This window comes from Capra hircus, chromosome 5 (assembly GCF_001704415.2).
Source record: "Capra hircus breed San Clemente chromosome 5, ASM170441v1, whole genome shotgun sequence".
Taxonomy (NCBI): domain Eukaryota; kingdom Metazoa; phylum Chordata; class Mammalia; order Artiodactyla; family Bovidae; genus Capra; species Capra hircus.
The window spans coordinates 59422443-59437650 of record NC_030812.1 but is presented as its reverse complement, the minus strand read 5'-3'; the positions used below and the strand labels follow the sequence as shown (position 1 = coordinate 59437650).

General features: G+C 40.4%; 1 protein-coding gene across 3 annotated transcripts in view; it reads right to left on the bottom strand.

Annotated features, from left to right (window-relative positions):
• CFAP54 (cilia and flagella associated protein 54) overlaps positions 1 to 12419 on the bottom strand; it is a 335725-nt gene extending 323306 nt beyond the window's left edge. For all 3 annotated transcript variants that reach the window (XR_001918076.1, XM_013963991.2, XM_005680630.3), the window contains exons 1-2: positions 12090 to 12419; positions 647 to 752 (exon numbers count right to left, since the gene is read on the bottom strand). Coding sequence is in view for 2 of the 3 variants with exons in the window: in XM_013963991.2 (XP_013819445.2) it covers positions 647 to 752; positions 12090 to 12406 (423 nt within the window). In the remaining variant the exon portion in view is untranslated. The remainder of the gene's footprint in view (positions 1 to 646; positions 753 to 12089) is intronic.

The window sequence follows — 15208 nt, the reverse complement described above, 5'->3', positions numbered from 1 at the left end:
AAAAATTCACATTTTCATTAACTGAAAACCCAGCCTCGGTGTGGTCTTATCAAACCAAGTCCATGAGTCCGCAGCAATCCAAGACCCAGGCATTGATAATGGAACTAGAAATAAGGCAGGAACTCGGTTGGAATACAACACTGAGTAAGAACTGGGGCCTGTATGGAATGACTGCTGCAATTACATACGGCAAAGTGTTGAGAAGGAGCTGAAGGTCACTGAAACAAGGCACCTGGAAACAAGCAACACAGCAGCAAGGCCCTGCAAGAGCTGTGGGTAAGGTCAGCCATGTGAAAAACAACAGGAAGTGGTGTCTGGGCTCCTTTGTATGAGGTAGGAACATGATGACTCAGCATTTCCTGTTGGGCGCCTACCACACCCTCTGGTAACTATGGGCTGTGCTCCTGCTCAGCCTCAGCCAACTGTCTTTCTGTTCAGGAACCACTCACCTCTGGAGAATCCCAACTACAAAATTTAAAAGTGAACACTTTCTCTGTCACTGTGCCTCATTAAAATTTTTACATATTCCCTTGGGTTTTTCCAACAACAACAAAAAATCAAATGGTGTAAAAGAGGAATGCTATCCAATAATAATAATTAGCCAAATGAGTTTCATTTGGGCTCTTTTTACTCCACAGGTACTTACTTTCATTTCACACAGTCTATCTCCAACCTTCAGAAGCTTCTCGTTGTAATAGGCAGCTGGCAGCCGGGGGGCGTATTTGGTCCAGATATTAAACAAAGAGGTGGCACTGTAAAAATTATAAAATAAAACAATATCTTCAAAGTCAGCAGGAAACCTAAATTAATTAGCAAGCAATCCTTAAAAACTTACCTTGTGCTAAGTCTTTTTTTTTTAACTTTTCATTTTGTACTGGGGTATAGCCAATTAACAATGCTATGACAGTTTCAGGTGAACAGGGAAGGGGCTCAGCCATACAGATACATGGATCCATTCTCCCCCACACTCCCCTGGGCACACCCAGGCTGCCCCATAACATTAAGCAGAGTTCCCTGTGCTGTACAGTAGGTCCTTGTTGGTTATCCTTCTTAAATATAGCAGTGTGTACATGTCCATCCCAAACTCCCGAACTATCCTTTCCCCCCATCCTTCCTCCCTTGTACTTTCTAATGTGCCATATTGTCAATGTCTAATTATTGATAAATGTAATTATGGTTATAAGTATTATTTCCTTTGTACCAAGTACTGACAGCTCTTTATATGTATTTTTAATGATTTTAAATTTTTAATATTTTTATTGAGATATAGTTTCAGATTTATGACATAGTGATTCACAATTTTTTAAAGCTATATGCCATTTATAGTTATTATCAACCAGTGACTATATTTTCTGTGCTATGCAATATATCCTTGTAGCATACATAGTAGTTTGTACCTCTTAATCCCCTACCTCTATCTTGCCCCTCACACCTTCCCTCTCCCCACTGGTGACCACTAGTTTGTTCTCTATGTCTGTGAGTCTGTTTCTTTGTTATTGTAGTTACTAGTTTGTTGTATTTTTTAGATTCCACATATAAGTGATATCATAAAGTATTTGTCTTTCTCTGGCTGACTTCTTTCACCTGACATAATGATGCCCTCCAAGTCTATCCATGTTGTTGCAAATGGCAAGATTTCATTCTTTTTTATGGCTGAGTAATATTCCTGTGTGTGTATGTGTGTGTGCGTGTGTGTGTGTGTGTGTTCATGTGTGTATCACATCTTCTTTATCCATTCATCTCTTGAAGGACACTTAGGTTGCTTCCATATCTTAGTTATCATAAATATTGCTGCTATGAACACTGGGACTGACTCTTTGTATGCATTTTTTAAAATCAACTTTATTTTTTAAAGTAGTTCTAGATTCACAGAAAAATTGAGCAGAATGTATAGAGATTCCCCCATATACCCCTATCTCCGGCACATACACAGCCTCCTCCACTATTAACATCACTCACCAAAGTGGTACATTTGTTACAATTAACACACTGACACATCATTATCACCCAGTGTCCCTAGTTTACATTAGGGTTTATTCTTGGTGCCATCCATCATATGGCTTTGGACAAATGTATAGTGACATGTATCCACCATTGAATCATAGAGAGTAGTTTTGCTGCCCTAAAAGTCTTCTGTGCTCTGCCTATTCATCATTTGCTCCCATAACCTCAGACAACCACTGAACTTTCTACTCTCTCTATAGTTTGCCTTTTTCAAGATGCCATATAGTTGGAATCATATAGTATCAATATGTAGCACTTTCAAATGGCTTCTTTCACTTAGTAATAAGGATTTAAGATTCACCCATGTTTTCCCATGGCTTGATAGCTCATTTCTTTGTAGCACTGAATAATATTCCATTGTCTATACATGCCACAGTTTATCAGTTTACTTACTGAGAGACATCTTGTTTGTGTCCAAGTTTTAGTAATTTGTATAAAACTTATAAACATCCATGTGCAGATTTTTGTATGGAATGTTTTCAGCTCCTTTGGGTAAATACTAAGGAGCACAACTGCTGGATTATATGAAGAATATATTTAGTTTTACAAGAAAACATCAAACTGTCTTCTAAAGTGGCTTTACCAATTTGCATTCCCACCAGCAATGAATGAAAGTTTTCCCATTGATCCACATCCTTGTAAGCATTTGGTATTGTCAGTGTTCTGGATTCTGGCCATGCTAAGAGGTGTGTAGTGGTATCTCACTGTTGTTTTAACTTACATCTTCCTGATAAAATACGATTTTGAGCATCTTTTCATATATTTATTTGTCATTTATTTATCTTCCTTGGGTAGATGTCTGCTAAGATTTGTGGCCCATTTTTAAAATCAGGTTGTTTGTTTTCCTATTGCTGAGTTTTTAAGAGTTCTATGTATATTTTAGATAGTAGTCCTTTATCAAATATGTCTTTTGCAAGTTTTTTCTCCCAGTCTGTGGCTTCGCTTTCATTCTATTGACAGTGTCTTTTACAGGGCAGAAAAATTTAATTTTCATGAAGTCCAGTTTATCAATTCTTTCTTTCATGGATCATGTCTTCAGTGCTGTACCTCAAAAGCCACTACCAAATCAAAGGTCATCTCGATTTCTCTTATATTATCTTCTAGGAGTTTTATAGCATAGAATTTACATTAGGTTTTTGATCCATTTTGAGTTAATTTTGGGGAAGGATGTAAGGTCTATAGCTAGATACGATTTTCACATGTGGATGTGCAATTGCAGCACCATTTGTTAAAAAGGCTTTGCTTCATTGTATTGCCATCACTCCTTTGTGAAAGACCAGTTGACTGTATTTACATCTGTCTGGGCTCTTTTTCCTGTTCCTTTGACCTGTTTGTCCATTCTTTCCCCATACCATGCTGGGGAAGTCAGGTAGTGTCAGTCCTCCAAATTTCTTCTCCTTCAATATTGTGTTGCCTAATCTGGGTCTTTTGCCGACATGAGTATTTTTCATTCCATTTTCAAAACTGAGATGGGTAGTATCAATATCCCAAATATACAGCTGATCAAACTGAGGCAGAGTATACCTATACTCTTAGCCAGCATATAACTGTGCCTTCCAGTCCTCTGGAATCTAAACTCCCTAAGAGCAAGGACTTCATCGGTTTAGTCACTGCCCAGCCCCAAGAGTAGTGAATATCTAGTATATGTCAGTTCAGTTCAGCTCAGTCACTCAGTCGTGTCCGACTCTTTGCAACCCCATGAATCGCAGCACGCCAGGCCTCCCTGTCCATCACCAACTCCTGGAATTCACTCAGACTCGCGTCCATCGAGTCAGTGATGCAATCCAGCCATCTCAGCCTCTGTCGTCCCCTTCTTCTCCTGCCCCCAATCCCTCCCAGCATCAAAGTCTTTTCCAATGAGTCAACTCTTTGCATGAGGTGGCCAAAGTACAGGAGTTTCAGCTTTAGCATCATTTCTTCCAAAGAAATCCCAGGGCTGATCTCCTTCAGAATGGACTGGTTGGATCTCCTTGCAGTCCAAGGGACTCTCAATAGTCTTCTCCAACACCACACTTCAAAAGCATCAATTCTTTGGTGCTCAGCCTTCTTCACAGTCCAACTCTCACATCCATACATAACTACTGGAAAAACCATAGCCTTGACTAGACGGACCTTAGTTGGCAAAGTAATGTCTCTGTTTTTGAATATACTATCTAGGTTGGTCATAACTTTTCTTCCAAGGAGTAAGCATCTTTTAATTTCATGGCTGCAGTCACCATCTGCAGTGAGCACTCAATAAACACTTGTTGACAGAAAGAATGAACAGATGAAGGAATAGGGAAAAGAATTCTTTGTTTTTATTTTATGCTTTTCTATAGAGTTCAAAGGTTCAACTGTCCAGTCAGTCCATTTAGGGTTATGTTTCCTATATGGTTTCTAACCAGAGTTCAAAGGGAAGCAGATCATTGCTTATTTTGTTCACCCATTTAGTTAATATTTACTCCTTCCCTCTCTCTTGGAAATTATAAATGCCTCTCTTAATAGTTGTCCAAGCCTATCTCGTAAATTTTTAGTAAGAAAGGTATTATACACTGAATGTGAGTGCCTCCTCAAAATTCACATGTTGAAGCCCTAATCCCTCCTGTGGCTCAATTTGGAGAAGGAGACTCTGAGAAAGTAATTAAGGCTAAATGAGGTCATAAGGGTGGGGCCCTGGTCCACTGGGATTAATCCATCTAAGAAGAGACAGGCACATGTTCTCTCTGTGTGTGCTTCACAGAGGAAAGACTATATGAGAACAAAGTGGACATCTTTTAAGCCAGAAAAAGAGCTCTCACCAAGAACTGATGCTGCCAGACCCTCATCTGGGACTTCTAGCCTTCAGAAAAATAAGAAAACAAATTTCTGTTGTTTAAGTCACCCAGTCTATGGGATTTTGCTATGGAAGCCCAAACTGACTAAGTAATAATTGACTATGCCAAAGCTTTTAACATTTTGTTGTGTGGATCACAACAAACTGTAGAAAATTCTTCAAGAGATGGGAATACCAGACCGCCTGACCTGCCTCCTGAGAAATCTGTATGCAGGTCAGGAAGCAATAGTTAGAAATGGACATGGAACAGTGAACTGGTTCCAAATCGGGAAAGGAGTACAGTCAAGGCTATATATTGTCACACTGCTTATTTAACTTATATGCAGAGTACATCATGAGAATTGCTGGACTGGATGAAGCACAAGCTGGAATCAAGATTGCCAGGAGAAATATCAATAACCTCAGATATGCAGATGACACCACCCTTATGGCAGAAAGCAAAGAACTAAAGAACCTTTTGATGAAAGTGAAAGAGGAGAGTGAAAAAGCTGGCTTAAAACTCAACATCCAGAAAACCAGATCATGGTATCTGGTCCCATTACTTTACGGCAGATAGATGGGGAAAGAGTGTCAGACTTTATTTTGGGGGGCTCCAAAATCACTGCAGATGGTGACTGCAGCCATGAAATTTAAAGATGCTTACTTTTTGGAAGAAAAGTTATGACCAACCTAGACAGCATATTAAAAAGCAGAGACATTATTTTGTCAACAAAGGTCCATCTAGTCAAAGCTATGGTTTTTCCAGTAGCCATGTATGGATGTGAAAGTTGGACTATAAAGAAAGCTGAGCACTGAAGAATAGATGCTTTTGAACTGTGGTGTTGGAGAAGACTCTTGAGAGTCCCTTGAACTGTAAGGAGATCCAACCAGTCCATCCTAAAGGAAATCTGTCCTGAATATTCATTGGAAGGACTGATGCTAAAGCTGAAAGTGCAATACTCCGGCCACCTGAATGGAAGAACTGACTCATTTGAAAAGAGCCAGATGCTGGGAAAGATTGAAGGCAGGAGAAGGGGATGACAGAGGATGAGATGGTTGGATGGCATCACTGACTTGATGAACATGAGTTTGAGAAAGTTCCGGGAGTTGGTGATGGATAGGAAGGCCTGGGGTGCTGCAGTCCATGGATCGCAAAGAATCAGACACAACTGAGCAACTGAACTGAACTGAAGTTAGTAATTGGCTTCCCAGTTGGTAAAGAATCTGCCTACAGTGCAGGAGATGCAGGAGTCGTGGGTTTGATCCCTGGGTCAGGAAGACCCCCTGGAGGAGGGCATGGCAACCCTCTCCAGTATTCTTAGTAGCCCAAGCTGACTAACATAGGCAAGAAGCTAAACTCAAGGACTGAAGATGGCTCAAGTACTTATCAGGTACACATCGGGGTATTAATGGAACAATCTCAACAAAAACATGTAAAAAAATAAAAGTCAATGAATTACTTAAATGATGGGGCTTCCCTGATGGCTCAGTTGGTAAAGAATCTGCCTGCAATGCAGGAGACTCTGGTTCAATTCCTGGGTTGGAAAGATCCCCTGGAGAAGGGCTAGGATACCCAATCCAGTATTCTTGGGCTTCCCTTATGGCTCAGCTAGTAAAGAATACACCTGCAACGTGAGAGACCTGGGTTCGATCCCTGGGTTGGGAAGATCCCCTGGAGAAGGGAAAGGCTACCCACTCCAGTATTCTGACCTGGAGAATTCCAAGGACTACAGTCCATGGGGTCTCAAAGAGTCACATACAACTGAGCGACTTTCAAAAAAACAAAATTAAATGATAATAGCTCAGTGACAAGAGAGGAGGCGGATACAGGGTATTCCTGCCTTCATGGACACATTAATAATATTTAAGTATTTAATATTTAAGTATTTAATAGTAAAATATATACACGTAATCATGCCAAATAAAGACTGTGGAAAACACAGCCCACAGAAGTTTAAAAAGGTAAATGTGTTTGGGTTTGTTTTGCCTTTTTCACTTCGATTTCTGTTTCATGAAATGCATTATAATAAATATAGTAAATCCAAGAATTCTTAAATTACGTAGTTGAAAGAGTTCTTTCTTCCCAAACCTTACAGATAAGATAATGATGAGTAGGTCTGTTATTCATAAAAGAAAAATACCAACCTCATAAATCACTCATAACAGAATTTCCCTTTTTTTTAAGTGAGCCATAAGTTCAAGTTAAAATTGCTTATTGGGAAATGGCTTACATAATGATTAAATAGGAAAAATATAACATATAATATGTAACACATATCATTTAAGAAATGTTGTTAATACACTTTTGATTGCTATTTGATTACAACTGTTGCTGGATATTTAGAATTTTCTAAAGCAGAAAGGAGAAGGCAATGGCACCCCACTCCAGTACTCTTGCCTGGAAAATCCCATGGGCGGAGGAGCCTGGTGGGCTGCAGTCCATGGGGTCACTAAGAGTCGGACATGACTGAGCGACTTCACTTTCACTTTTCACTTTCATGCATTGGACAAGGAAATGGCAACCCACTCCAATGTTCTTGCCTGGAGAATCCCAGGGACGGAGGAGCCTGGTAGGCTGCCATCTATGGGTTGCACAGAGTCGGACACGACTGAAGCAACTTAGCAGCAGCAGCAGCAGCAGCAAAGCAGAAAAACATAACTATATAAAAAGAATATCAAAATTCTGTGTGCTTACAACAAAAGCATGCCTTTAAAATACATCGCACTCCAAATTTAAGAACATTGCTGGTATGATCAAAATCCGTATTTTAGGTACTACAAATTTTATACTTATATAAGACTCTACAGTTATAAAAATAAGCAATTTTTTATTTTAAAAAATAACCATCTTGTCAAATATGTTATAAAAGCAACTCCTACCTCCAGTACTCCTAACTGGTCTCCACATTGCCATCATTACTCCATTTGTATTAAGTCAACAACATATTTTAAAACAAAATCATATATGGTTAATTCTTTGCCAAAAACTAAGCAACGATTTCTCATTGCCTTTGGAGTAAATGTAAACTCTATAAATGGCCTCTAAAACCTTGCACACCCCGATCTACTCCTCTAATCTCATCTCATACCACTGCACCCACACTCTCCATACTGTGCTAAATAGGCTTCTGTCTGCTCCTCCAAAGGCCCCCACCTCTTTCCTGCCAAGATCCTCCCACATGATTGTTCCTTCTGTTTATCCTCTTTTTCCTTGCTGGTTGACTGCCGGGCAGCCTTCTAATCTCAGCTTCATGTCACCTCCCTCACCATTCATTTGAAAGCAGGTCTCCACTATGTTCCCGTTAAGCCTATGCTCAAGTGTTATCTACTCTAACCATCTTATTGAAGATTGCAACCTCCTGTCTCCCACTCCATAACTTTTCCTCTCTTTTTCTCCCTAGCATTTATCACTTTCTAGGACACCACAAAATGTACTTATTTAATATGTTTATTGCTTATGTCCCCCTCTAGAATATAAGCACCAAGAGGGCAAGAGGTTTTTGTCTTGTTCATTGCTGAATCCCAAGGACTTAGGGCAATACATGGCATATGTAAATTCTCAGTAGCTTCTTCCTTCACAGCGCTTGTTGTTTGTGTGTTGACTTATTAGAAGCCTTCACTTATTAAAAGTGACTCATTAAAAGCCTATCTCCCTCTCTCCATGAGCACAGATTCCCATATCTATTTTGCTCATCACTGTATAACCCATAATTGGTGCAGGCCCTAGAGCTTCCGTGGTGGCTCAGCGGTAAAGAATTCACCTGCCAAGCAGGAGATGGGGTTCCATCCTTGGGTTGGGAAGATCCCCTGAAGAAGGAAATAACAACTCACTCTAGTATTCTTGCCTAGAAAATCCCATGGACAGAGGATCCTGGCGGGCTACAGTGTCAGTTCAGTTCAGTTCAGTTCAGTCACTCAGTCGTGTCCGACTTTTGCGACCCCATGAATCGCAGCACGCCCGGCCTCCCTGTCCATCACCAACTCCCGGAGTTCATTCAAACTCACGTCCATCGAGTCCGTGATGCCATCCAGCCATTTCATCCTCTGTCATCCCCTTCTCCTCCTGCCCCCAATCCCTCCCAGCATCAGAGTCTTTTCCAATGAGTCAACTCTTTGCATGAGGTGGCCAAAGTACTGGAGTTTCAGCTTTAGCATCATTCCTTCCAAAGAAATCCCAGGGCTGATCTCCTTCAGAATGGACTGGTTGGATCTCCTTGCAGTCCAAGGGACTCTCAAGAGTCTTCTCCAACACCACACTTCAAAAGCATCTATTCTTCGGTGCTCAGCCTTCTTCACAGTCCAACTCTCACATCCATACATGACTACTGGAAAAACCATAGCCTTGACTAGACGGACCTTAGTCAGCAAAGTAATGTCTCTGCTTTTGAATATGCCATCTAGGTTGGTCATAACTTTTCTTCCAAGGAGTGAGCGTCTTTTAATTTTATGGCTGCAGTCACCATCTGCAGTGATTTTGGAGCCCAAAAGAGACAGACGTGCCTTAGAAACTAAACAGCAACAACTATAGTGCAGGCCCTGGCATATAACAGGCACTCAATAAAAAATTATTCTGTAAATAAATACCTAAACATGTGAGAAGTTAGTTGGCTAAGGTCCATGTCAATCCTTAATGTTTGTGAGTCTCTGTTTATGGGGCCAATACTGTACTTACCAACTGACCCAGATCAACAATTATTGAGAAAAAAAAAAGGATAATTCTTAAATTATTTCATTGCCAAATATTCATTGAATGTTCACAATATCCCAACCCTCAGGCTAGGTGCTAGAGATACAGCAATGAAAAAGTGGATCACCATCTAAACTCAACAGGAAGCTTACATTCTAACAGGAGAGATGGACAATACATAAAGAAATGAATATCTAATACAAGTATAAATTGATGGGTGAATCCTGCATTAGATATGAAAGACCTTCTAAGGAGGTAACAACCAAACTAAGACCTGGAAGAAAAGGAGCCGGATACTTGAAAAACTGAGGAAAGAACATTTCCAACAAAGGAGGCAGCAAATATAAAGCCCCTGGGATCATAAACAGAGGTCTGATTTCCCAGAAAGTCCTGGGAGAGAAGTGAGGGATGAGCTGAGATGAAAGAGGCAGGCAAGGCCAGAGCTTCAGACCCTGGAAGACACCAGAAAAAGTCGTAATTTTATTCTAAAAGCAATGGGAAACAGAAATCTTTAGATAAGGGAGTGGGTGATTTGTTTATAAAGGTCACCCTGATTGCCATGTGAAGGATATATTTGAGACTCAAGCGGCTGCAGAGAAAATTTGGGATGGTAATGGTTTGAACTGGAATGTTGGTAGTGGAGATGGAAAGATAAACTATAATCTAAGGCACAAAAACGGAAACATTCAAAATACAAATATATGTAGCTTGAGCTTCGCAGGTGGCGCTAGTGGTAAACAACCTACCTGCCACTGCAGGAAATGTAAGAGATGCAGGTTCCATCCCTAGGTGGGGAAGATCCCCTGGAAGAGGGCATGGCAACCCACTCCAGTATTCTTGCCTAAAGAATCCCACAGACAGAGGAGCCTGGCCAGCTACAATCCATGGAGTCGCAAAAAGTCAGACACAACTGAACCAACTTAGCCCACATGTGCGCACATGTATCTTAGCCATGTAATGTACTTTCCTTAGTCAATTCTTGGTTCTCATTTTACTTGGCCCATCAGCAGGATTTGCCACAACTGACTGGTCATTCCTTCCTTCTTAAAGCACTTTCTCTACTTGGCTTCCAATACACCACTGGATTTCCCCTACCTCTTTGGCCACTCCTTATTAGTCTCTACCAGTTTCTTCCCATCTACCCCACTTGTCAGTGTTGGAGGGTTCCAAAGTTGAGTCCTTGGACTCTCCTCCATCTACACTCACTCCCTTAGCTATTCCATCAAATGTCAAGGTTTAAATGTCATCCATACGCTGATGAATCCCAAATGTATTTCTCCTCTGACCCCCAGACTCCACATATCCAACTACCTACAAATAACTCTACCAGGATGGTGAATTACATCTCAACCTTAATATATCTAAAAACTAACTCTTCATCTCCCTCACTGCTGCCCAAACATGTTCATCCCACAGTCACAATCGCACCCCAGGACCTTCACACTTGCCATTCTCCCAGTGTGGCCAACTCTTTGTACAGAAATCTTATCATTTGCTACCATACCTCCCTCTCGTCTTTCTCAAAGGCCACTTTTCCTGACTTTCCCTGACCATGTTCCCTGCCATCCCATTTTAAATTATAACACCAACCTGATATCATTATCTTCCTCCCTGCTCTAATTTTCTCTAATTTTCTAGCACTTACCTCCTTATAAAATAATTTCCTTACATATTTGTTTAGTGGCTGTTTGTAGACACAAAAATACATACTCCATGGGGATATGAATTTGTATATTTTTTTAACTTGATGTTTTCCTAGTTCCTGGAATGGAACCTGATATTTAGGAAGTGCTCAATAAATATGCAATTAAATCCATGAATGAATAATAAATATAAGTTAAAACTATTTCTTCATATTAAATACATAGATGAAAAATATAAGATGAAACTACTGACTATTCTAGCATTCTTCGCCACTTGCCTACATTTCTAACTGTTCCATTTGCAATGTGTTTTGACTGGGAAAGAAAGATGGTTAACACAAACAGGAAAGAACCTTAAAAACAGGTAGTCTGCAGTTCGAGATAATAACATGGTGATGGAATCCAAAAAAGGCAAACGTGCAAAATGAGTCACAAAATCAAGAACAAGTTACTGTGATGCTATTAATAGTAGCAGTTGAAAAAGGAATAAAGTACAAATGTTCACAGAATGACATACTTCATCAAGAATTAAGTTTTTCATGAACCCAAGTGACCTCAAAGTTATTCCTTTCCCTCCATATACAAAACTGTACCCACAACATGAGAAGCTGTGAAAACTGTGAGTGAGCCAAAAGTCCAGTGGCATGCATTGGCAATTAGATGACACTCAGAACAAATGCTGAATCATGTGAACTGGTGAAATATGAAATATTTCTTTCTTGACTTTTATTCTGACCCGAGCAGGAAGTCAAGACACATTTACCAGGCAATAAGGACTGTAATAGCGACGAGTCTTCACTTCTTAAACTTTGTGTATATCTCCGGGCCCTTTGCCCAGGTTCTGCATCCGCAACACCGACAAGCTCCAGGGACCACCGCCTGCCTCCTCACAGCATCTCCTCCTCTGGCCCTGGGAGTTGTCTTCTCCGGACAGCACCCGCCCCAGGGCCCTGCCTCTGCTTACCAAAGCCGGTGGAACTCATATTTCTGTTCCTCCGTTGTAGCTAAAGACTTCTTTCTCTTCATGAAGTCTAGCAACTCCTGAATCTCCTTCTCACAGGAGGCCAGGAGTGGGTTTTTTGCGTCCAGCGGCCCATAAAATACTGCGAGAGGCAACAAGTCCTCGTGGCCGGCCGAGAGAGACTGTGGGCTCAAAGAGCTCGCCTTCGACTCCAGGGGCGACTTCGAAATCCCAGTAGCGGGCGGGGGCAGAGTCGGCGGCGACACTGAAGTGGGAGACACGTTTGGTGAAGAGACCGAGGAGGTGCCTTGCGCCGCCATGTTGACGAGACCCGGACCCGTCCCGGGGTGTGTGTGTGTACACGCGGTTGCCTGGCGACGGTCTCGTGGTAACCAGGCATCCCGCGAGCTTTCGGGGAAATACAGCGGCCCCTGGAGGGCAAAAAAAGAAAAACCTTGTCCAGAAAGCCATGTTACGCGTGAGGTGCTTTTGCTCTCTTGCTCACCGCTAGATGTAACTGAGAGGATTCTGGAGACAGAGTGAATAAGAGAGCCAGAAACTTAGGATCACATATCCAAACTATACTTTTTCCATTTCGACCACTTAATAATGATGCTCATTAATATATGCCAGGAATTATTCTAAGCATTTGAAACAAGTAATTTCATTTACCCCATTTAATCATCATTATAACTTTGCAATTTAGGGTATTACTATATCTCCATTTCACAGTTTAAGAAACCAAAGTTTAGGGAGGTTTAGCTATTTGACCAAGGTCAGAGTAAACCGTTGGAGGGTCAGGGACCTGCCTTCAGACTCCAAAGGCTGTGCTCAAAATAACCTTCCCTACCACCATGCACTCAAACTAAGGTTAGCAACAGAAGTGAAAATAGTTTAAGAATCAATTGCATGCAACGGATCCACTCGGGTCCCTCTTATTGGACTTTGAGGACTGTAACTGAGAATGATGTTGGTGTCTAGTAGTTATGACTACTCTGTTTATTCATTTGTATTTCAGCCTTATCTTGATTATCACTATATTTTAAATTTACGAGCATTTAACTCAGCCTTAACCTGTGGACATTAATGTGTACTAATGCTTGAAGTGGTAACTCTCAAAGAATTTTGCATTATAAATGGGGATTTTAGGAGACTTTGCTTCTGATGGGGAAGCAATGGCCTCAAGGGACCTATTTGGGGGCAAGAGAAGTTCTTTTCCTGCATTATGGGCAATAGTAAGTTTATTTATAAATTTAAAGTATGAGTTTCCAACTACTACAGAACTTGCTTTGTTTATAAATGTTATGCAGTGCCAAAAATTGTCTAAGAGAAGGATCAGAAATATTTGATGGCTTAGGAAAAGGGGTCTTTAACATTGAAAACTGTTACTCGTCCTGTAAAGACAGTAACCTTTACACTCTGTGAGCCCAATTTCCCACTTAAGATTAAGAAGCTTATTGGACCACAGACTGATTTCTTTCAGGGCTGACCTAATTTCTTGCAGACTCTCTGGACCTGTGCTAATTTGCAAGATTGGCCTAGTACGTCATGTGTACTGTACCCTAATATTCTTTGAAGGCAAATGATGATGATTTTGCATTTCAAGGCAGGTAATTATGGCCCAAGAACCTTCCTGGCAAACAGCAATCTCCTCTGACACCAGACTACAAGGAATTCAATTCTCCAATAAGAATGTAGAAATATTCTTTGATTAAGATTTTTATCTTGTCTCTAAGTGAGCAGTAAAAATGCTAAGACTTTAAAGAATTTAGGCCTAAAGAAATAATTCATCTTTGGGGCATTTACAAAAAGTATTACTAAACCTTTTTAAAAAGTCAGCTTGGTAAGTTCTTTCTCTTCTCATCTCATTCTTACATAACAGACATGTCCACTTCAGATTAAAAGCTGGTATAATTTGCCACCGAGTACTGTCTTTTATATTGATGAAAGTGAAGCTGCAGGATAAATGTAACTTAAAGTGGTCAGAGAGGAGGAAAGAAAATAAAAATAAAACACATAAAGTAGATTTATTCCCCCTTGATCTGACTGCTCTCAGAAACATCTTTCATAGCTCAGACACATATCAGTCACTGGTAAAAGAAAATGTGACTAATTAAATTCAAATACTTGAATTATGAAACATTGTATCTTAGTCATTTTCCTCCTTGCACACATACTCCAGCTAACAATGCATAACTTTCAGTAGTTTTTGAAAGCTCATCTGCATATTTAAATTGGTGCTATACTCTGAATCACCACTGTGGTAAGATGGATATTTCCATTTTCTTCAGTTTAAATTATATTCAAATCATTTTTAAAAATATTTTTGAGATGTTATCTTTCTGATAATGAGAAGCAGCTATTAGGATATCTTTTCTATTTCCTTGTCACTTCGCTTTATTCTTTTTACTGTAGTGAAAGAATAGAGCTTTTCAACTGTCTGACAGCTAAATAATGTAAATAGCTTCCTTATAAATAATATAAATTGCTGTTTCCTTATAATTAAGGAAATTAAGTGTCTGCAGGCTGCAGGGATCTTTTTGCCCATTCAAGAGTCTTTATCATTTAAAGTTACTGTTAGATAAAGAATAAATAAAGTTAATATTCTTTCTATTCCTAATGTGGTTGTTAATCATTTGGACTGTCCGAAATATGTAAAAAGCATGAAGATCTACCTTTTCTACCTCATTACCTAATATTTAGACCATTCTTAATTTCATGCTTTCCTTCAGTGAAATACAGCCATTTCTTTCAGTTCAGTTCTGTCGCTCAGTCATGTCCTACTCTTTGCGATGCCATGGACTGCAGCACACCAGGCCTCCCTGTCCATCACCAACTCCCAGAGCTTGTTCCAACTCATGTTCATCGAGTCGGTGATGCCATCCTACCATCTCATCCTCTGTCATCCCCTTCTCCTGCCTTCAATCTTACCCAGCATAAGGGTCTCTTCTAATGAGTCAGCTCTTCGCATCAGGTGGAGCATTAACTTCAGTATCAGTCCTTCCAATGAATAATCAGGACTGATTTCCTTCAGGATGGACTGGTTTGATCTCCCTGCAGTCCCAGGGACTCTCAAGAGTCTTCTCCAACACCACAGTTCAGAAGCATCAATTCTTCGACAC